The 22,908-nt window shown below is 37.9% G+C and overlaps 2 protein-coding genes across 4 annotated transcripts in view; one reads left to right on the top strand and one right to left on the bottom strand.

Moving 5' to 3' along the window:
• Positions 1-22,908, top strand: part of RTF2 (replication termination factor 2) — a 52,626-nt gene that overhangs the window by 7,999 nt on the left and 21,719 nt on the right. Inside the window, exon 5 of the mRNA XM_030533712.1 lies at positions 542-621. Within this exon, the coding sequence (XP_030389572.1) occupies positions 542-621 (80 nt within the window). The remainder of the gene's footprint in view (positions 1-541; positions 622-22,908) is intronic.
• On the bottom strand, positions 11,539-21,678 carry LOC115635274 (beta-1,3-galactosyl-O-glycosyl-glycoprotein beta-1,6-N-acetylglucosaminyltransferase 7-like). Of its 3 annotated transcripts, none has more exons than XM_030533709.1 (6): positions 21,367-21,678; positions 18,938-19,099; positions 18,336-18,425; positions 16,540-17,574; positions 15,977-16,072; positions 11,539-14,905 (listed from the first exon to the last, which is right to left on the bottom strand). In XM_030533709.1, the coding sequence occupies exons 4-6, from the start codon at positions 17,513-17,515 to the stop codon at positions 14,679-14,681; spliced, it is 1,299 nt and encodes a 432-aa protein (XP_030389569.1). In that variant the 5' UTR covers positions 17,516-17,574; positions 18,336-18,425; positions 18,938-19,099; positions 21,367-21,678; the 3' UTR covers positions 11,539-14,678. The 3 variants fall into 3 exon arrangements, with proteins under 3 accessions (XP_030389569.1, XP_030389570.1, XP_030389571.1); XM_030533710.1 differs by having other exon boundaries at positions 18,938-19,085; XM_030533711.1 differs by lacking the exon at positions 18,938-19,099.

The following is a 22,908-nucleotide window of genomic DNA, read 5'->3' as shown; positions in this document are numbered from 1 at the left end:
TTGCAGCAGCCACAACAGGAAAAGTCATGGTGGAGAGTGTCCATCGCTCATCAGAGTGCTCATCATATAAATACCAGAGTTTGATTAGTGCTTAGATACTTCAGAGGATCTGGGGAACCTACATGGATCAGGAGAAAAGTATACTGAGGCCTTGTAAGAATTCATTAATTTTAGAGAGATTGTAGTAAACTCATTAGTATTCACTGAAATAGTATAAAATAAACTGAATTAGACTAGTCAGAATAAATTAAGAAAGTACTGTACATAGCATAATTCAGAATGCTTGATTTTTATTGTTTGTTTAGTTAGTAATTATAATGAGTCTCATCATTAATGCAAATTAGCTATGTCATACCTGTGTTTCTCTTGATTAGCCACAAGGATGTGTACAGAAAGCTAACAGGTAAATTACTTGCTGCCATCTGCAGTGTTGGTTTAATTTATTTATTACACATGTATAAAATAAAATGTCTGTTACTGGTAAACTAAATTTTCTGAGATGTTAGAATCAAATTACTTTGGTTTTTATTTTTTTCCCAAGGTTTTGTTTTTTTGCGGAATTGTGGCTGTGTGTTCTCTGAACGTGCTCTTAAAGAAATTAAAACAGAAGTTTGTCACCGGGTAAGTTAAATCTTTAAATCTTGGTTTTGCTTTAAAAACACATAGGAGTAAATGTGGCCATAGTTTGGGTGTACACATAAATATACAGGCACTCTGTGCCAGACACAAATGCTTCTTCACACAAAAATTTAAACAAGTGAACATACAAATTGAGCTTGCATCTGCAAAATTCAAAATTTCACTTTTCTAGTAGCCTGAAAATAAAAATTTTATATCCTTTTAACTGAATTGAGTGTAATAGTTCCTTTGTGATTGTTTTGAAAAATGCACAGCTTAAAACCCTTATTCTTAAAGTTAGTTTGGTTTTATAACAGCTATTCTTCAAAATCAAGTGTTTTGTTCATTTTATTATTTTTCCCAGACACTGTAGTATTTTAATTTCAGTTCAAGAAAAGGTTGTTTTTTATATTTGCTGAATACTTGCCATTTGTTGTTTTATTTTAAAAAAATCTTTTGACCCATTTGTAACATTAAAATATCAGATAACTTTTTTCCAGATTTTTAAATAGTTAAATAATCTCAATACTTACAGTAAAAGACAAATTACTTTGAATTATTCTCCTTGGAAAACTAGTACAGCAATCTCACCAGATGAAAATGTAAAACTATATATATAATTACGTTACTGTGTATGATTTTAACATTGTAAAACAATCTTGTGTGTTGGTACATAAATACTTAAACACTGATGTGAATTCTTGATGAAAGTCAAGGTGCAGATGATTTCCTTTATTTTCTTTATGTTTTTCTGGAAGCAATGATATGAATGCGCAAGATAATTATTTACTCTATTTTTGCTTCTGTTATTTGACTTGTTCTTGAAGACATTAGTGTGCTCAAAAGGAATATTTTCTTTATTTTAGGGTATTTCGTTGATAATTTTGTTTGTTGGTGTTCTTCATTGCTACAGTGTGATGCTGTGTACAAAGGGCTAATGCAAAAAATTGGAAAACTCGATTAGGAGTAGAGAGGTTATTTTACCTTGTTATTAGGCACTGGTGCAACTGCTGCTGGAATATTGTATCCAGTTCTGGTATCCACAATTCAAGAAAGATGTTGAATTATTGGAGAGGGTTCAGAGAAGAGCCATGAGAATAATTAAAGGATTAGAAAACATGACTTTAGTGGTAGACTTAGGAGCTCAATCTATTTAGCTTAACAGAGAGAATATTAAGGGGTGGACAGTTTATATGTACCTACATGTAGAACAAGTATTTAATAATAGGCTCGTCAGTTCTAACAGAAAAGATATAACACAATCTAGTGGCTGGAAATTGAAGCTAAACAAATTCAGACGGGAAATAAGGTGTAAATATTTAATGGTGAGAGTAATTAACCATTGGGAGCAACTTACCAAGAGAGTTGTGGTGGATTTTAAAATCAGGATTGGATGTTTTTCTAAAAGAAATGCTCTAGCTGTTATTTCGGGGAACGGTCTATGTATAGCCTGTGTTATACAGGAGGTCAAAATGGATGATCACAATGGTCCTTCTGGCATTGGATTGCACCGGCTGCTAGAAGAAGCTGAAACATCAGATATGCCAGCTTTTCTTGATTAAAATTAGTATTCATTCTGCACCATAGGTATACAAAGTTCGTGTATAATAGATCTAGCAATTTGTTTTGGTGTATTTCATCCTGAGTATTTAAGAGAATAGGACTCATGGTCTGTGGACCGCTGGAATGAAGACTGAGCTGCTGCATTTGTCTTGTAACAGCATGATGTTACATGATAATTGTCTTGGTTCCGCAGATTGTTGACGCTCTGGTGCGGACATGTTCACTGATTTGTCCAAAAGTCATACAAAGTCTGAATATAGTGGAGAATTTAGTGGTCTCCAGTACAGCTTCATGCTCCTGGAATGCTTGTGTAAAAGTATATTCAGAAGTAACTGCTGCTAACATTTCAATACTGCTTTCAGTATAATTGTGTTTGTAGTAGGTCTACATCAAGTCTTAACTCCTCTGCCAGTTCAATTTTAACTGATTCAATACTATTTTAGAGTTAGTTTGTCAGAACTGGGGCTAGAATCCGACTCCCATCCTGTACTTTTTCCTTAGGGGGACAGAGGAGGGGTTGGGGTACAAACTTCCTCTGCACTGTGCTGGGGGCACAAGGGCAGGATGGGAGGGAGGTGGGAGTTCCTAGCTCACATCCACCAACAATAACAATAAAAATAGACTGTAAAGATGGGTATTAGATAGCCAAAGTTCTAGGGATCTTACCCTTCAGTTCCGCCTGGCATTCGGCCTCAACAATGCAGGGCAGGAACTGGGTCCATTGTAACACAGTAGAACTGGACTGGCGTTCCAGCTGGCTGTCATCAGGGTCCTGAGTCACAAAAACGGGCCAATTCCTCTCCAGCATCCTCCTGCTCATTTCCCCGTGGTCTAGCCTTCATCCTCAGTAGGGGGAGAGGGCCAGCACCAGGTCCAAATACTGCTGGAATGGCTGGTACTATATTTTTGTAGAATCCTATCTAGTTCATCCAAAACTGGACAGATCACATTGTCCCCTACCAGATTCCTCATTTTATCCTCGTTTCACTGTGTTTTTGCTTCTGAGCTTGCTTGAGATTTTCTAGCACTGGGTTGGCATCCTGCTCATGCCCTTGTGAACATCTGCTTTTCACACAAGTTTTATTTCTGTGGCTGACCACAACAGCTTCCTCAAACAATGCTTCTCCCAAAACAATGCTTCTCCCCAGATAGTGATGCAATCCAAGGTCTCAGCATGGCTCTAAGCAGCTGCGTGAGGTATGTTGTGGGGCTTCTGGAGCACTAGTGTGCTTGTATCACCAGACTAATGATATACTGGCATCCAGAAACAAATTGGTAAAAATCTGACTCTGCCACCTTCTAAAGGAACCTGTATAGTAGTGTGACTCTTAAAAATATGTATGTATACAGTTGACTTAATTACATCAGAGGACTCTGATTCTTAACACAAGTTTTCAGTGGACTCATTCTAGGACTTGGCTACACTAGGAGAGATTGGCTGGTATAGTTTTACTAGTATAGCTATACCAGCAAAACGCTGTAGTGTGGATGCACTGATATCAGTATAAAAGTTATTTTACCAGTGTAGCTTATGCTAGTTTGGGAAACCAAATTAAATATACTAGTGGAACTGTATGTACAGTAGGATCTTTACAGACATAGCTTTGTTGGTTTAAAAACAAAAATCCAACCCCTAACTGACATAGTAAAATCTTTAAGTGTAGACCAGGCCCTGTGTTTTGGTCTGCACTTCCTTTGATATGTGATTAAGACTGAAGAACTTAGAGAAGAGTTAAATGTTCAGAAAAGAAAGCCCTGATCCAGTTGCCCTCATGCACAGAAAGTGAGTAGAAGTTAGTAAATAGGGGCCCTTAGAGAACTGGTTTCTAGCTTTCTGGTAGTAATGGTTTGTTTATATTGAAAGCAAATAATTATCTGTATTCCCCTGGTGCACCTCTTTTCTTTGTGCAGTAGTGGATTTAAAAACTGAAGTGAATGTGAGAATATGAAGTAAAAAAGCTGTCATTTTCTATATATAGTATGTTCTGTGATTAGTGATTGACTATTAGGAATATTTTTTGTTAATATCTGGTATAGGCTGTCTCTCGGAACACAAGGCCTTCCACAATATTGTACTCTGGATTTTACCAATTCCCACAGAGACGTCTTGGAAGCTACATTCTAAATAGTGGCAATGGCGACAGCTTCTGTTGTGCTAGCTGGTGTATTTAAAGACATTCTGTTTTGCTAACCTGTATTTTAAAGATAAGTGAGAACATGTTCTCAGAAGAAGCAACTTCTGATGCAGTAATGATAAGCTCTAGCATGACTTTTATGATTACACTGATGGCAAAGTTCAATGGATGTTTTGTGCGTGTAGGAGAAACGTAAGCTTATTATTGCGTAACCCATAGGCCATGTGTTTGATTATGCCCCGTTTCTTCATATCCAATATCTAGTTGATTCAATTGGTGGGCAACTTTGTATTTTTTAAATAGGAGAGGAAGGGGATAGTTTAAACATAGATATTATGACTAAAGTTGATAAACTGTCCTCAGATATCATATACTCTGTTGTGCTGAATAGTTGAAACACTTTTGTTTTAGTCATCTGCCTGTTTGACTACTCATCAAAAATTAGGTTATTTTACATTAGGTTAAAATAAGTCCATTGTTGGTCAATAAGTATTTCTGTGTCCACTGTTTTATTACAGGTGAATTTATATACATTATGTTTTCTGTCTTATTATCTATTCCTTTCCTAATGCTGTAGTTTTTAACATTGTTAGCTTTTTGACTGCTACTGCATGTTGAGCAGATGTTTTCAGAGAACTATCCACAATGACTCAAAGATCTCTTTCTTGATCAATAGGTTGCCCACATCTCCTTTTGAGGAGGATGTATTTCCAACCCCAGAACTACAGAAACAATTATTCAGTGTTAGGCACCTCCTCCACCCCCATACTACTGCTTAGTGTCTAACTTCCCTTTTCTAAGCCAGCTAATCAGGAAATTAGCAAATCTATTTTCCCGACAGATTTCAGACTGGAAAAGCAGAAACATATTTTTTCAAATATGAAGTTTTAAGTTATACTTGAAAATATGAATGTGCAAAAGCATAATTTACATGGGCAGAATGGGTAACTGTATCTAAACAGCAATTTGCATATTGATGCTCACATCTTGCAACATAAAAGTGTATGTGCTAAATTTCACATGCAGCTCACGTAACCACAGTTGGAAAAGTTGTCTTGTATGGTGTCTCTGAAATGCTGGTCCACAAAAAAACTTACATATGCATGTTTGAGTCGGATTTAAGGTAACAAGAGACAGTTTCAGGTTGCCTCAACTCATTTCAACTAGGTACATATTGTACCGTGTTCAGAGGCTTCTGAATCCCGAGGTACTTGGAAGGAAGGAAGGGATGTCAGCTTTTGCATTTCTTTTTCAGACACGGGTCCCCCAATACTGAAATGACTTCATTAGTTCCCAGCAAAAACCTTGCATAAAGCAAATCTCAAATATATTGCCCATTTAAATTCTTCTTCTGTAGCTGGAAACTTTTAAAGTCCTGGTTCATATTTTGTTTTGCTAACAAAACAGGAAAGAGTACAAGAGGCATCCGTCATTGTGGTTTTCTTTCATTAGAGACACTATGCAACAGTTAACATCTGAGAATTTTTTGAAGAAGTTTTTACACACACAGTAAGTAGTTGCCTTAGAACTATTTTTCCATTCTTCACACCTGTCTCGTACTGCTTTAGGATTCAACTCAGACCTGCAATTAAAAATGTGAAACCTGTAGAACAACTAAGGCTACGTGTACACAACACAGTTTTTAGCGACACGGCTGTGCCAGTACAGCCGTACCACTAAAACACAGGCAGTGTAACCGCTGTTTGTTGGCAGGAGAGAGCTCTACTGCTGACAAAAAACTTCCACCCTCAATAAGTGGTGTTAGCCTGCTGACAAAACGCCGTTCACACTGGTGTTTGGTTGTCAGGAAAACTTTTGTCTTTTGGGGTATGTGTGTGGTTTTTGTTTTTTTACACCTCAGAACAACAAAAGTTTTCTTTCACTTGTCAGTGTAGACAAAGCCTAGCACTTGGAGCATAAGAGGTGAAACACAAGTCTGTATTATTAAGAAACAGATTAATTGTATTTTTTCTCTTATCACCTGAAGGATAACCTTTTGAGTGCTTCTGCTAAAATTTAACTCCATCTGGCCAAAATCTATTGGAAAATAGATAAAAACTTTATATTTGTGCTTTTTGTAAAAAGAGAGTTTGAAGAATTAAGGCCTTAGGTAAAATTTTCATTAGTGACAGAGGCACTTAGAGCCTCTTAAAAGATATAGGCTCCTAAATCATTAACACTCTTTTGAAAATGTTACCCCTTGTCTGTATTAAAATTTGCACTAGTTTTACCAAAAGCGTGATTTACACCAGTGAAAAACTAGGCACACTCAATGCAATTTAATCTGTTTTATGTTAATTAAATTTAAATGTAATCAATTTAAGACAAATTGATATAAACCTGATTTGAATTGGATTAAGATTATCCACAATGCACTGGTTTAACTAAATCAATTTTTCTTCAATTTGTGGTTAAACCAGAACAACTCTGATTCTAGAAAAGGCCTAAATACTTATAAAGTTTTTCATTTGATTGAGCGGTATACAGAATAGTATTTTTGAAAACTCTGGAGCTGCTGTAGAAAAGGAGAAAACAAATATAATATCAGTAAGATGCCACACTTCTAAAATAGCAGTGGTAGGATATGACTTTGAGAGAAAGAAGAAAGGAACTGGGAGAACAGAAACATTTTTGGAGGGAGGAAGCACCTTTGGATGGTGGACAACACAAATGAGAAGGTTTCATGGTGGTGTGTTCCACAATGCTGGATCCAATAGAACAGCAGCATGATTTCCTGTCAACTTCAGAAGGAATTGTGCGATTGTAAAAAAGAGGCTTTCAATTTCAATTTTGGACTTTAATCTGAAATTGTTTCACCTGCCAATGTTGCAAATAGCACCTCAGATTACTAAATTTGGAGTTTGAAGGAAGAAAAATTCCTGTCTCATTTCTTTGTTCTTTTGTCAGCAACTTGGACATGATCCAGAAGACTGGAAAAAGGCAAATATAGTGCCCATCTATAAAAAGGGAAATAAACAACAACCCAGGAAACTACAGACCAGTTAGTTTAACTTCTGTGCCAGGGAAGATAATGGAGCAAAGTAATTTAAAGAAATCATCTGCAAACACTTGGAAGGTGGTAAGGTGATAGGGAATAGCCAGCATGGATTTGTAAAGAACAAATCATGTCAAACCAATCTGATAGCTTTCTTTGATAGGATAACGAGCCTTGTGGATAAGGGAGAAGCGGTGGATGTGGTATACCTAGACTTTAGTAAGGCATTTGATACAGTCTCGCATGATATCCTTATCGATAAACTAGGCAACTATAATTTAGATGGGGCTACTATAAGGTGGGTGCATAACTGGCTGGATAACCGTACTCAGAGAGTAGTTATTAATGGCTCCTAATCCTGCTGGAAAGGTATAACAAGTGGGGTTCTGCAGGGGTCTGTTTTGGGACCGGCTCTGTTCAATATCTTCATCAATGCCTTAGATGTTGGCATAGAAGGTACGCTTATTAAGTTTGCAGATGATACCAAACTGGGAGGGATTGCAACTGCTTTGGAGGACAGGGTCAAAATTCAAAATGATCTGGACAAATTGGAGAAATGGTCTGAAGTAAACCGGATGAAGTTCAATAAAGACAAATGCAAAGTGCTCCACTTAGGAAGGAACAATCAGCTTCACACATACAGAATGGGAAGAGACTGTCTAGGAAGGAGTATGGCAGAAAGAGATCTAGGGGTCATAGTGGATCACAAGCTTAATATGAGTCAACAGTGTGATACTGTTGCAAAAAAAGCAAACGTGATTCTGGGATGCATTAACAGGTATGTTGTAAACAAGACACGAGAAGTCATTCTTCTGCACTACTCTGTGCTGGTTAGGCCTCAGCTGGAGTATTGTGTCCAGTTCTGAGCACCGCATTTCAAGAAAGATGTGGAGAAATTGGAGAGGGTCCAGAGAAGAGCAACAAGAATGATTAAAGGTCTTGAGAACATGACCTATGAAGGAAGGCTGAAAGAATTGGGTTTATTTAGTTTGGAAAAGAGAAGCCTCAGAGGGGACATGATAGCAGTTTTCAGGTATCTAAAAGGGTGTCATCAGGAAGAGAGAGAAAACTTGTTCACCTTAGCCTCTAATGGTAGAACAAGAAGCAATGGGCTTAAACTGCAGCAAGGGAGATTTAGGTTGGACATTAGGAAAAAGTTCCTAACTGTCAGGGTAGTTAAACACTGGAATAGATTGCCTAGGGAGGTTGTGGAATCTCCGTCTCTGGAGATATTTAAGAGTAGGTTAGATAAATGTCTATCAGGGATGGTCTAGACAGTATTTGGTCCTGCCATGAGAGCAGGGGACTGTACTCGATGACCTCTCGAGATCCCTTCCAGTCTTAGAGTTTATGAATCTTCACTTTTATACCAGCTGTGCTCCACAGACTTGAATAGAGCTATGCTGACTGACACCAGCTCAAGAGCTAGTACTTGGCGTATAATGGACATTTTCATTCTCTTCCTGTAGTCAGTCAGTTTTTTGTTTTTGTGTGAATGTTTCATGTAGCAACCGGAATGAAAAAACATTATAAAAAAGGAAACTATTGTGAAGCTGCAGAGATTAACAGGGTGATTTAGCAACTGGTATAATAGCTGAAATGATTTTAACTCTGTTTTTAGAAAATGTCTGGTTTTCAAGTTGATAATGTCCATCTCAAAGGCATTTAGTAAGAGCCATTAGTACAAGTTCCACTAGTAGGTAGACCTTGATATAATCAGGATCCAAAGCCATTAGGATCTGTGACTTTAAAACTGGGACTGCTGATTTTTAAACTGCTCCTTTATAGCCACCAACTATAAGGCATACAGGGCAGGCATAATGTGATCATGGTAGCTCAAGCCACAGAGCGACTGTGACACAACATTCTGAAGAAACTGTGGGTGAAGAAGTAGCCACAATGAGAGGACTGACAAGGGATTTACAGTAAACCAGGTTTGTCACTAGAGTCTAGGGTGACCAGACAGCAAGTGTGAAAGATCGGGACGGGGGTGGGGAGGGGGTAATAGGAGCCTATATAAGAAAAAGATCCAAAAATCGGGACTGTCCCTTGTAAAATCAGGACATGTGGTCACCCTACTAGAATCTGTGTTGCTGTTATGAGGTCATCAAGTGATTAAGATGCAGATTGCACAACCAAAAAACACACTTCTTACAGTGTCAGATATGTTTCATGCTTCCATGGGCAGGCCATAGGGTTGCCAGCCCTCCCGGTTTTGCCAGAAGTTTCCTGGAATCCCACCCTATCTCCTGGAGGGCACTGAAGACAAACTGGGAGATTTTAGGTGCTGAAAGTCTGGTGGCGCAGCAGGGCTAAGGCCTGCCCTGCCCTGCCCCACTCCCCAAAGCGGCTGGCATGTCCCTGCTGCCCCTGTGGAGGGGGGCACCTGTGGTGCGGGCAGCACACGGAGCCCCCTGCATCTCCCCACCCCTCCGGAGCTGCTGCCAGACATGCCAGCCACTTCTGGGAGCGGCGTGGGGCCAGGGCAGGTAGAGAGCCTGCCTTGGCCCTGCTGCCCGGGAGCCGCCCAAGGTAAATGCCTCCTGGCTGGAGCTTGAACCCCACACCCTCTTCTGCTCCCCAATCTCCGGCTCCAGGCTCAGCCTGGAGCCCCCTCCCACAATCTGAACCCCTCGTCTCCACCTCCCAGACCAGAGCCCACAGCTCCTCCCACACCCCAACCCTCTGCACAAGCCCGGTGAAAGTGAGTGAGGGTGGGGGAGAGTGAGAGACGGTGGGAGGCGGGGTGGAGTAGGTGGGGCCTAAGGGAAGGGAGAGCAAGGGTGTTTGGGTTTGTGTGATTAGAGAGTTGGCAGCCCTAGGCCAGGCCATGTTCAAAAGTGAAACCAAGATTCTTAACTTGGTTAAACCTCTCTGAAAAACAAGTGGGGGTAGCAAAAGGAGAAGGAAGCACATCGGGCAGGCAATCACACCTTCATCAAGCACTCGATAGGAAGACTATAATGTATAAAGTTGGCAATATTATTCAAGCATTCCTGCAGAGCAAAGACTGAACTTGAAGGGACCAAGGGGATTAATATGTATATTGGATAGGAGGGGAGAGTAGGCAGAACCTTTAACAATGTACTTCTGGTCCATTGATTTGATAAATTAGCAAAATACAAGTTTCATTACGTTCTTCAAAAGCATATTTAGGATTCTATTTTTATCCTTGCAATATACAACAGGCTCTCTAATTGATACCAGGGGCATCTTTTTAAATATAACATTTATCATAAGCTGTGGTAAAGTAAATATGAATATATAGAAGGTGGTGGTTTTTATATGCCTTCTTTTGCATTTCTTTAACATTTTATTTTGAGAATGTTTCATTTTCAACAGATTTTACTATGCTCTTGCTGTAGTACTGTATTTGAAATAATGCCTTTTAAACATACAGAAATATGCTTATCTTGGAAACACAGCTGTTGCGCTTGTGCAACAACTTTCAGAAGTGTTTCAAATGCTTTTCATCCATAGAATTAGTGCATCTCTGATACATTATGAAGCATACTTTGTACATAATCACATTGACGTGATAGATTGAAGTTTATTGAGTCAACAGTTTTTAAAAGGCAGTAAATGCAGACTGACATGAGACAACCCTGAACAACTTGCTGGTAAAAAAACAATAATATGCATTTAATAAATTTCCATAAATATAAGTTAATGCTGTTCTCAGCTCCCAGTCACATTAATGACTTGTTTTTAAGTTGTTGTTGAAAACACTCAGTTAAAATATTGTTAAGGCTTTTATTTTTATGAGCTTGTGCCAAATCAGAGTTCGGGATGAAATGGTTTTCGTAAACCGCCCCATTATGTCGACATTGGGTGACTTCTTACCCTCTCCCCAATTTTTTTATATGTAGAGTTTTGTATTAAAACTATGTAAAATATAGAACCACCATTTTAAGGAAGGATCAGGCTCAACTTTGAACTTCTTGGTTTGTCCATTCTTAAATCGTACCTTAATACTATTTTAACAAGAAGTTCTTTTTATGTACATACTACAGCTGTAAACTAAGATTTTTTTTCTCTAGTTTATTCAGTTAGGGCCAGTTTCTGATAGCCATACACATGTTAAGTGATTCCTTGCTACAGAAGTAAACCACTAATTTAATTAATTATGTAGAAAGATATTTCTTACTGTGAATAAGGCTGGCAGATTGGGTTGTTAACGTGCAAGCTGAACACTGAGAGTCCTTTATAGTGGCTCTAATAACAAAATGATTGTGATCATTACTTTTATTTTCTACAACATTTGTGCAGAACAGATAAATACACAATATTTTATAATGGTGTTTAAAGAGAAGGTTCAAAGCTAATTTTGTTATGACTGATGCATGTAACAAAATCCCTAGTTTTCAACAACAGTCTAAACAAAGTGAAAAATGCTCTAATGATGAATTTTCTTGAGAAAAGGCATTTACTAGTTTACCCTGTGACTTTAAACCATGAAATTCATAAGAGTTATGCTGCAATGTATTTTTAAATAACTAAGTTGTATGCTGATTCTTTTTATACCATGGATAATTATGGAGGCAGAGGCTGAATTTTTTGACTTGCTAAATAAATAGGGAAACAGATGCCCAGTGCTTATGTTAAAGTTATTTTCAAATAAACTGTGTTGCCAAGAAACTATTCAATAATATGGCTCAGCTCCAAACTCAATCTCAGGAAGGGAAATCACTATGGCCTTGAGTACATCACTTAACCTCTCTGTGGCTCAGTTTTTGCATCTGGAAAGGAGAGAATAGTACTTTGCCACCTCACAGGTATAGGTCTGATTTGACACAAGTATTTGGACCTGGATGAGGCCTTATTTGTTGGGAGAGAGGATTAGGGAGGGAAATGGATCAGCAAGCTAGAAACAGAATGTCTGAACTAGCTAAGATAAGGAGGAACACCCAGAGAACCATTTACAACGGACAAGATAATACCATTGGATAAGGTAAGCCTGGAACATAAAATGAGGTAAAAAGTAAGTAGTGCACGAACAGTGCCTGCTGTATAAGGATTGGTTCTTTCAAAGTGATGAAGCCAGTCCCAGAACGTATGATGCAGTGCAAATGGGTAAATTTAAATAAAAGAAGAAGAGTTTTGCTGGGTAACTGGATGTGCCCCCTATATCCACCCTGACACTTGAGTCTGGTCAGCTCAGCGCGGCTTTGCTGTACTTCTGATAAAGCAAGTTAAGTGATGAGACTGGAGTTGAACTGAGTTCGTGGGGAACCCAGTGGAAGAGGTCTTGGGGGAACCCCAAAATAGTAGTGGCATGACTTGGATCCGCACATCTTGAGTATGTAAGGTATACACCCCTTAGTTTGGGGGTCATAAACTAGCTTTTAAGGAAATGGCATTAAAAAGGTTTAAGAATTTAAATATGAAGAAATAAGAACCATGCTGGAGAATGGGTTAAATTTAAGGGCGGCCCCTGTGAACTCCCCAGAGAAATATTATGAGGAGACTGCAACCGAGTGAAAAAGGAACTCCAGAGCATGATATTAGATGATTTTTAAAAGTACTTGCCAAAGCATGGCAGAAGTCCATTAAATACCATACATAAATAAATGGCAGAGCACAGCAAAGGTCTGTTGAGTGCCTCTAAAATTTTCGAAAAGCAGAACCCATTGGCAACCGTAGGAAAAATATAGTACCTAGACGGAAGTCTCTAGATTTGCAATGTATAAATAGTAGTATGTATTTTATTAAGTCAAAATTAACTTCTAGGAAATATAGGAGTGTATTTGGGGTCATGGGAATGAAGTTCCACTGCACACATTTTTTTGCAGGGACAGACAACTCGGATTTTTTTAAGTGCCCTAAAAAAATGGAAGTTTCTCCACAAGTCCCCTTTCATCAATGACATAGTTTGAATTGTTTTTCTCTTCTGCTGATGCTTATATGGATTTCTTGCTCAAGGGAGAGTGGGCTGGCCTGAGAACACCCAACACCCAAATGTGCTTGTGCCCCCATACTCCTACCGGTCATTTCAGTGCAGGATTGAGGCAAGGCCAGCCAGGAGAGGCTTAAGGAGAGAAGAACTGCTTTGTTCCCCAGAACCAGTAGAGGGGTCCTGGGAAGTGAAAACAGGTCCTTGCCCAAACCTGTGTGGAATCCTTGCACTACTGCCTCTGTTTGTTGGTTGTTCATAGGGTATGGATGGGGACACCATCTTCCTGATGCAGAACAGTGCTTCCTTTAATCCACAAATGGATTTGGAGGTGGTGTGCATGTCCATGTGCTGCTAGTTATTCTCTGAACTGTACAGCTATGTGTAGGTGTTGGAAAGAAGTGGGCTGCTTGCATACCCTGTGGAATGAAAGAATGGGCCAGTTGGCCAGTTTTCAGTTGCTCCCCAGCCCCAGGTACAATCTGTTCCTTCTTGCCCTGTCTATGCTCCCATTGTTTGCCAGTTCCATTCAGAGATCCCAAGAAAAAGGGTCTCCCCAGCTCCAAACTCAACTAATAGCAGCTCTGCTACTGATAAGTACCCTCCAGTGAAAAATATGCATGTAAGTTTCCACCGGAGCAGTGCTTAAGTGATGTTGCCATGCTAGTGCATGAACCAGGAAGTGTAACAGGCCATCAACAAAACAGTGAAATTGACTATATACAAAGTGCTGACGAATACACACAATAAATTGAGAAAATAGCACATATATATAATTTGACTTCTTTCAGTTTTAGAAATTTAGGTGTTACTTGCAACTCTAAGTTAAAAAAACAACTCAGTGAATGTTTTCAACCTACACTATTCCTTTAAGACTAGTGTATGTAATGTAAACTTCTCCCTTGATTAAAAATAAGTTACTTACTAGGACGTATAGTTAGACACCACTTAATTTAACTTTAAAATCTTAATATTTTGTCTTTGTTCAGTCTGTGCTTCTTAATTTCTGGTTCAGCAACTTGAATGGTGCTTTCTTCAGGGACATATGAAACAATGATTTCTTCATTGAATGAATCATTTTAAGGAGTAGCTTGAATTTTCTGCTTCTGTTTGATAAGTCTCATATATAATCATATGGTAGTTTATTCAGGTATAGGGAAAAAAGTCACATCTTATTAAAAATTGGTCTTCTGAGCTTTTCGTCCATATTCTTCAGAACTTTCTCAAAAGCAGTCTGTACTGAAGTAATCGTGGTTGTACTCTAGTTCATAATTAAGGGTTTCTTAACACCGATAGGAACTTTCTTACAGTTTGTAGTCCCAGAGATGGTAGTTGGTGAACAACAGAACAGGAGCGAGGTTGATGATACCACCTTCCCTAAATATAATTTATATGAAGAAGTCTGCACTTTTAAAAGACATGTTACTAATTTCTTCCCATTCTTTCTCCTCAATATTTTAGATATTCAGTAGGCTCAGACATTCAACTTCATATTAAAATAGTTACTTTCCTGAAAATGCCAGTGGGCTTCTAGTGGGACTTCAGCTTGCTGCAATACTTTAAGCCTATAGCGTCTCTCTAGGCAGTCCATAACAAGTGGATATGTTGTGGGCTCAAACTTGTTGGCAAATAGATTAGGTGATTCAATGATCCACTGTAAATCCCCCAGTCCATAGACACAAATATCTCGGATGTAATGACCTGTAAAGATAAAATGTAAATATATTCACAATTCCAAGCTGACTGAAATACAGAAGGTACAACGAAGTGGGGAATAGTGAATTAGATGTTTTTTAAAAATACTTTAAGGTGCTACTAACATTAATGACAAATAGATGTCTGCTTATGAAGCACTGTTGAAGTAAATATAAAGAATATTACTGTTTTGTTACTTACAAAAACAAGGAGCTACATGCTGACTATTGATTTTAGACAAGGGTGTACATTGTACCCAGACTTGCTGCTTCAGAGACACATTGCAGTGCTTCATGTTTCTCACTTGACCTGTTGGTGGTCTGATCCCATGCTCTCCTCTGGGATACAACAATTCATTCATCTTGTTTTGTCCTGTCCCCAAATTTTCTCTATGCTTAGTTTATGGCAGTTTCAGGTTTAAATTCAGGTAGGTGATTGAATGCTCTGCCAGGGTCAAACTGCTCTTTAGACATCACTATATTTCTGCGTTTTTTGCCTGTATTGCTGGACTGCACATGGGCCAACCCTGAGTTACCTTGTGGGCACATGCACACTCACTTGATGAATGTGCGTATTTGTCAAATGGATGTCAGGTGAATCTGTTCTCTTCTGTTTAAGACGACCTACTAAGGTTAGTGCACTGGATATATGTTCATTTAATAGGTGGGAATTATGTGAGTGTGCAGTGGCTTGTAAAAACACTAGTTGTTTAAGCTTTAATGCTACTGAAATGTTAAATGTGTGGAACTCAGTCATTAACTCACTTAATTATAGAACTATCTTCTTAGTTGGGGGTTAAAAGAACAATTTAGTAAATAGGTACTGTAACAGTCTGCAGTATTCTAAGATACTGAAAGATATTTGGACTGGATATAAGAGTAGTTTAGTATGGTTGCTTTTATTTGATACTTTAAAAAAATAAAATATCCAAGACTGAGACATTTCATGGATAATTATGAAACATAAGAATTATTCTGCAATGGATGTTAGAGCAAGTGCATCAATTTATCTGAGAGTGGTATTTCATAAATACAGTGTTTTGAAAGGGCCTGGTTCTGTTTTCAGTTATCACAGTACCTTTGCAGCCATTATGTGCAACTCCTTCTTGATCTTTCCATTTAATAGCTCGTATATTTCCTTCCCACTGTGCATTTGGTGTAGCAGCTGGAGCATCTAAAAAAAAAACCCCAAAGCTAAAGACAGTTATTTTCTGTAACACAAATAGTTTTGATTGTCTTTGAAGCTATCTTTTAAAAGTATTGCCTCATTGTTTCTTCATTTTACAGATATTTAAAATGACAGATGAGTTTGCCCAATTTATTGCTGCATTAGAACAAGTAGTCTGTACAGGGGGTTAGGGGACATGCTTAAAAGCTGCATTTTTCTAGCCCAGTAACGAGTGGTCTGCACTGCCATTTGAGAGACTTGTTATACTTCAAGATTCCTTCTTTTATTTCCCACACCATCAGAGGATGTGGACACTGCAGCACATCCGCTGCGGATGGAGGCGGTAACCTCTACAGCTGATACACAATGGCATCACTGGGTTCCAAAGGGAACCTTATCACCCTCCTGGGCTGAAATGTCATAATAATGTGGGACAAGGAAGCAATTCATAGTATAAATAACATGCATCTTACCATTTAAACGATTCAGTGTGACCCAGTAGTGCTCATCTGGACTGTATGTGTCCCTTGACCATTCAAGCAAATCTTTTGCACGTACGTCGGTCAGTGTAAACTCCACAAACTTTCTAGTGAGTACATAGTAAGCACTACCAAAATATATAGTTAAGTTATGTGGAGGATCATCTTTCATATTCTTGGTTGGATACACGTAGGATGTTCCTGAATGTACATATTCTTTGTAACTAAGATGCGTCCTATGTTTCATATGAGGAGGTTGGACCACCCCAGGCGTAATATTTTTGTCATTCCATTTACTTTTGATGTACTGTATAATTTCTTTGTTTGTTTTGATGGGATAATCCTGGCCACACAGATTAATAACATAATTCCATTGAGTTTTGGCATTAACTAAATCCTTCATACAATTAATATCCGCTTGTAATCTTGAAAATCCTGCATAAACAACATTTTCTCTTTTTGATGAAATAAAAATGTTTTCAAAGCAGTTAACTAGGTTTTGCACTGCAGTTTTGTAATCCTGTGGTGACTTTTCATCTATGTGTATGCAATAAACATTCTGAGGCAGATAAATGGCTCTGAGTAGCTTCACAAACATTTCTAACTCCTTGTGAATTGTGATGATGTATGCCAAGGAGAAGTTTCCTTCTTCTTCAGATAGTGGTCTTGTTATAAAATGCAGACTCTTCAAGACTGTAGAGCAATTGCATGGAGTCCGTATGCAGTCAGGCATTTCAGGTTGGTGAATAATCTGACACCAATTTCCAATTTGAGGTGCAGCACTTTTCCCCTCAAAAAGCGCTGAACAAAGCTCATCTGGATAAACACCGCATTCTGCTGTATCTGGGAAGGATTTTTGTTCACTTGGTACCTTAGAAAATGTGTTTCTTACATAGATAAAAGTGAGGATGAAAATACAGAGGCCAATGCACACTAAAAATCCTGATTTTGTTGCATCAAGTTGGTTCATTTTTTGCTCTCTAGAAACTTTCTTCTGACCATAGTTCAATTAAACACAGTTCAAATTACCTAAAAGGGGGGGGAAATAGTGTTTTAATTTCTTTAACATGATAAAACAATTATGCATTTGTAGATGCAGAAATTATATTCTTAGTATTGCATAGAAGTGCTAAATTTCACAAGCACCAATATGGGAAGGCAGTTAGGAGTAAGTATCGCATTCTAAAATAAGCTTTTTAACTTTGTTCCCCCACCCTGTGTTCACTCTTATTGACAATAAGGAGCTGAACATATCCGCTGTTGCATTCTCTGCAGATTCCAATTATTACTTACATTAGCTGTACTTTTTGTTTTTTTCTCCTGTCAGCCCAAGAGTTATTAAATATTTTAATCTCTTTTGACAGCCGATATTAAATGGATGCTCCTCTGATAGGAGTAGATAGGACATACCAGATTCGTTTTGACAATACTAAAGCTTCACATCTCTCTCTCTGATATGTTTAGCTGTAGAAAAACTACTAAAATAAGAGCCAGAGATCACAATATGATCCACAAAGGTATCTCTATACCTTTGTTACCATCGTTATAATAAAAAGTGAGCCATGGTTCATTTGTTTTTTGTCTGTAACGTCTTTAAATTAGTGCTTTTGAATAAACAACCTGAAAACACAATGCATTTTCTTGTTTGTAGCTTACTTAAATCTATCCTTAAAAGACAGTACCTGTAATTTACTTTCTAACATGTATAGATCAGTCAATTCAGTTCTGTTACAGCAAAATTGTTTAGAATTTCATGTTTTATATGTGAAAATATATATTTTTACAGATACCTCAGATCATAAGCATGACATTACAGCAGTCCAGTCTCCCAAGTCATTAGTCCTTATCCTTGAAGTGTTTGGCATAGGATATATACCTTCCTAGAAAAGAAAAGACATTCAATGAAATTGATAGTCTGATAAATATTATTTTAGGTTCTAACAGTTTTACTTGTAATTGTACAGACAATTCATGCTTTCTACTGCTTTATGTAATATTTTAACCTTTATTTAAGTTAACTGCTTATAGCAAAATATTGATATTTCACACACAAATATAGCATATTTTTCATCTGTCAACATCACTTGATATCAGAATTTATCATTAGTCTCATGAGCAAAGAAAATCAATGCAGTTTATTAATTTAGATCTTTCCATAGCTATTTCTTACAATCTTAAGATTTCATGCTTTTGTTAAAACAAAAGTTTCTCGTTCCTTTCAAATAGAAGTTCAAATAAAGTAATTTTGTTTTCAAGCTTCTAAAGCATTACAAACAGAGGATAACACAACTCAGCACAAATCAAAGTTGAAAATTGGAGATCTTCTATAACATATAATCTTTAAATCTTATTAGACTTTTGGCAAATAATGTATTTATCATATTGTCCTTACTAGAGAGCACAGGATTTCAAGCTGGAAGAATGGCTTATTTTTCTTGTTCAGCATATTAATCCATTTTCTGGAACACTAGATGGAAGATTCATCCATTTTGCTTCTATGCCCTAACTGTGCGTCAGTCAGCAGTACTCTTCAGTATGCACTGAACACGCAGACCTAAGAACAACATTAGGAAATCAGGTCCCAGAAGAATATTTTCTTAGTGGCTCATAAGGGATATGTTTACTTTGTAAACATATATCTGGAAGCATGCTTTTAAGTGAGTCCGTTGCATCTCTTGAAGCTGAACAATTCAGCACTCACATCAGCATCAACCTTTTCATGTTGTGGAGAAAGCAAGAGGAGAAGAATGTCTTTTGAAAGACAGACACAGCGTTTTCACAGCAGAAATGAAATGTGACAGGCACTGGGAGTGTAGCCTGCTGCCAGCTGACTAACAGATCCAAGAATAGGTTAGTATAATGGACATTATGTACCCAGTAGCTGGGGTTACGGGGCGGAGGGTTTGCTACAGTAGAGTGGTCCTGGCTTTGTCTTAGAGCCAGAATAACTGTTTTATAATGAGTGAATGATTAAACAGAGAACAGAGAGGTCACTCTGAATTAGTGAATGGTGAGATCTCTAGGGCATGTGTCACATGGGACATTCACTGTGCTGGACATCAGCATAAGTATTGCACTGAAGGACAGGAAATGCAAAGTTATTAAAAGGTATTGAAAATCCACTGGCATATAATTTTATAGGACTGCTATCTATATACTTTAGAACCAGATTAGGAAATGCAACATGTCTGCAGGAGGAGGAATTTTTTTCTTGAAATATTATTTAATGGATAGATTTAAAAACTGAGGCGTTACTGAGGAATCAAACTCTAGTCTGTTTATTACTTATATTTAAACTGTCTTTAAAACAGTCAAACCTATAAATAGCATCCTGTAGAGCAGTGTTTCTCAAACTGGGACCGCCGCTTGTGTGGGGAAAGCCCCTGGCGGGCTGGGCCAGTTTGTTTACCTGCCCCGTCCGCAAGTCCGGCCGATCACGGCTCCCACTGGCCGCGGTTCGTCGCTGCAGGCCAATGGGAGATGCTGGAAGCGGCGGACAGTACATCCCTCAGCCCTTGCTGGGTCCAGCAGTTCCCATTGACCTGGAGCAGCCTGGCTCCCAGTGGGAGCTGCGATCGGCCGGACCTGTGGACAGGGCAAGTAAACTGGCCCGGCCCGGCCCGCCAGGGGCTTTCCCTACACAAGCGGTGGCCCCAGTTTGAGAAACACTGCTCTAGGGGGTTTTGCATGAGATTATTAAGATTTGTTTTGGGTTTTTCTGTAGTGCTTAGCACTGTAGTAGCTAAGCATTATAAAGGGTTGTGGTTTTTTTTATATAGTATCATAAATATATACAGCACTTCACAAACATCTAAGAAGAGAAGATTCCTTCCCCAATGTGTATTTCTTAAACATTTTAGGAATATGCATAATATTTTAACCTCAAATGTAAAAAACAAACATAAATGGCGAAAAATCCACTTTAATATTTTTTTCTTGGAATCTGTTTTATTTATTGTAGCGCTAACTGGCCTCAGTCAGGATTGGGAACCCTGTGTGCTAGGTGTGGTACAGAGCAAAAAAAATGCCTTTAGAAGAGAAAATATTTTATTATAAAGAAAGTAAGGGGTTAAAAAGCACTTACGCTTCATTTTAAAGTTTGTTTTTATATGTACTTAGGTTGTTTGTTATCTGATTAAAGAGAGAGTTATACAGCAGGTCGTGGTAGAATTATACAGGGAAGTGAGCAATAAAATTCTAAAAAATGTTACAAACTCCAAGCGTACATTCTGAAAGAAAGTAATGGTAGTGAATGTCACTTTATTGTATCCTTACTTCTTACAACTGTTTTTTAAATAAATTGTTATGGGTCTTATCCTACACTCAGTGAGGTAAATGAAAATTTTGCTAGATTGGACCCCCAATAAATAGTTTCTTTGGAATTAAAATACTGTTGACACTAAAAGGTGAATATTGGATCCATACTGACTAGAACACCAACCAGGTTTATGAAGGCTAATCTCTTAGCTGTTTTCTTCGTTGGTTTACTGCACGAAATTTTTGAGCACTGCAGTTTAATGCAAATGCTATTACAGAAACTGTAAATCACTTGGGTTATGCAGTTGTAAGAAAATTAGTTGTTTGCTAGAAACCTTAAATTGCAGTTACAAGATTTTTATAAAGATTTTAAAGCTTTACGTATAATAAGCTTTCTTCATAAATATACATAACAGGAACTGTATTTTTCAGACAAAAGTAATATATTGAAAAACACTTTTAAAACTAAGTGCAATGCTTTGGTCAAAATTAAAGCATTCTTTATAGTTCTCTTAAGGGATGTTGCAATAAATAAATCTTAAAATCCAGCTTATGGAAACTCACCTTGTACAGGAGAAGCTAGACATTTGCAGCAGAATTTAATAAAGAAATCCCATGTGTAATCCATTGTCCTTCAGGGAAAATTCAGGCATAGTCTTTCATTTTGTTCCTTATGTGGAAATGTCATGTGAAATCAGTTAAATATTAACATGAAATGTTTTCATTTACTGGTTAGTTCATTTAACTGCATAATATATTTGTTCTGCAGTAGCTCCTTTAATATTCAGAGGCAACAATGTCCTCTAATGTAATAATGAAAGAAAGCTTCAGCTTCTGCGGATTTGTTTTGTCATTGCTCTGACGCAGCCTTTTAAGGAAGTAAAAACCAGTCTGAGATCTGTAGAAACTATGTTGTAGCTGATTATAAATAGTATTCTATGGCTTTAACCTTTGGGTTGCTATCACAGCACTATGAACGATCTGGAAAAAACCTTATGCTTTTCTTAACTCTTTGTCTGCTGAAACTTTCCAATTTAAGCAGACAACTGAGTATAGTGGAGGGGTGTGTTCGGATTTCCATAGCAGCTTGAAGTTTAAAAACAAAAATCCTAGAAGAGACACTTGCCTTTCTTTGTGTTCTCTTAATCTAAATATTTCCCTTCTGCTTTTATAAAATTTAACATTTGTTTAAATAAGTAAAAAGAGAATAGATAAGCCCGGTAGGAGCTGAGGAGCTTTTGGGTATGAAAACTGCCTTGAGAGAGAGAGAGAACTGCATTTGTGTTTTGTGTATTTCCAGTCTAAAAACAGTATGTGTGAGTAGGTCTACAGCTGCACTTTTGTCACTTTGATTGAACAAAAAGTCTGTTGGTCAGAAATAAGTACAGAAATGGCCTAGAAATATCTTAAGGAGCTGCTGCAGGCACTCCAAAAATGAAAGGCTCTGACTTTAAAGGAAACTCTGTATACAGAGTTGCAGCATAGGGTCCTTAATAACCAATAGCACTATTGTTTTAGATGCTGTAATGTATTAATTGTCACATCTCTGTATGCATATTGTATTGGATGACCTTTTCTTTCGTAACTAAAATAAGGTTGATATTTTATCTCTAATTCATGTGCATAGGGCTTCATAAAAGGAACCTATGGAAATGAACTGCAGAATTCAGATAGTATTCTAAATCATGTTTCTGTCATTTGTTTTTGCTGTTTCTCTTGTTCCCTCTTCCCAGAATTTAATCATTTTGCCATCCAGTTAATTTTGCTGAACAACCTTCTTGATGAACAGTTTAGAAGAATTATTATGTTGAGACTTTTGTCGTGTATTTGATCCTGTACATGATATAAATGACAGGTATCAGCCTTCTTGAGAGAGACACTGACAGTCAGTCTTGCCAAGGCTCTTGGTCTTTGAAGTACTGTTTTGTTTTGACTTAGAATTGAAAGTTGTGTACCCTGTGCAGAGCTGGGGGGCTCCTTTGCAAGATTGACATGTTTTTCTCACAATACAGATGACATTCAGGCAGTGACATTCAGCACAGTATTCTTGGAGAGAGTGTTCCACTGGTTGTCACTATTGGGTGATATGTTTAGTCCTAGGATTGA

Source organism: Gopherus evgoodei, chromosome 14, assembly GCF_007399415.2.
Source record: "Gopherus evgoodei ecotype Sinaloan lineage chromosome 14, rGopEvg1_v1.p, whole genome shotgun sequence".
Taxonomy (NCBI): domain Eukaryota; kingdom Metazoa; phylum Chordata; order Testudines; family Testudinidae; genus Gopherus; species Gopherus evgoodei.
Note: the sequence above shows the minus strand (reverse complement) of the source record. Positions and strands in the feature narration are given on the sequence as shown.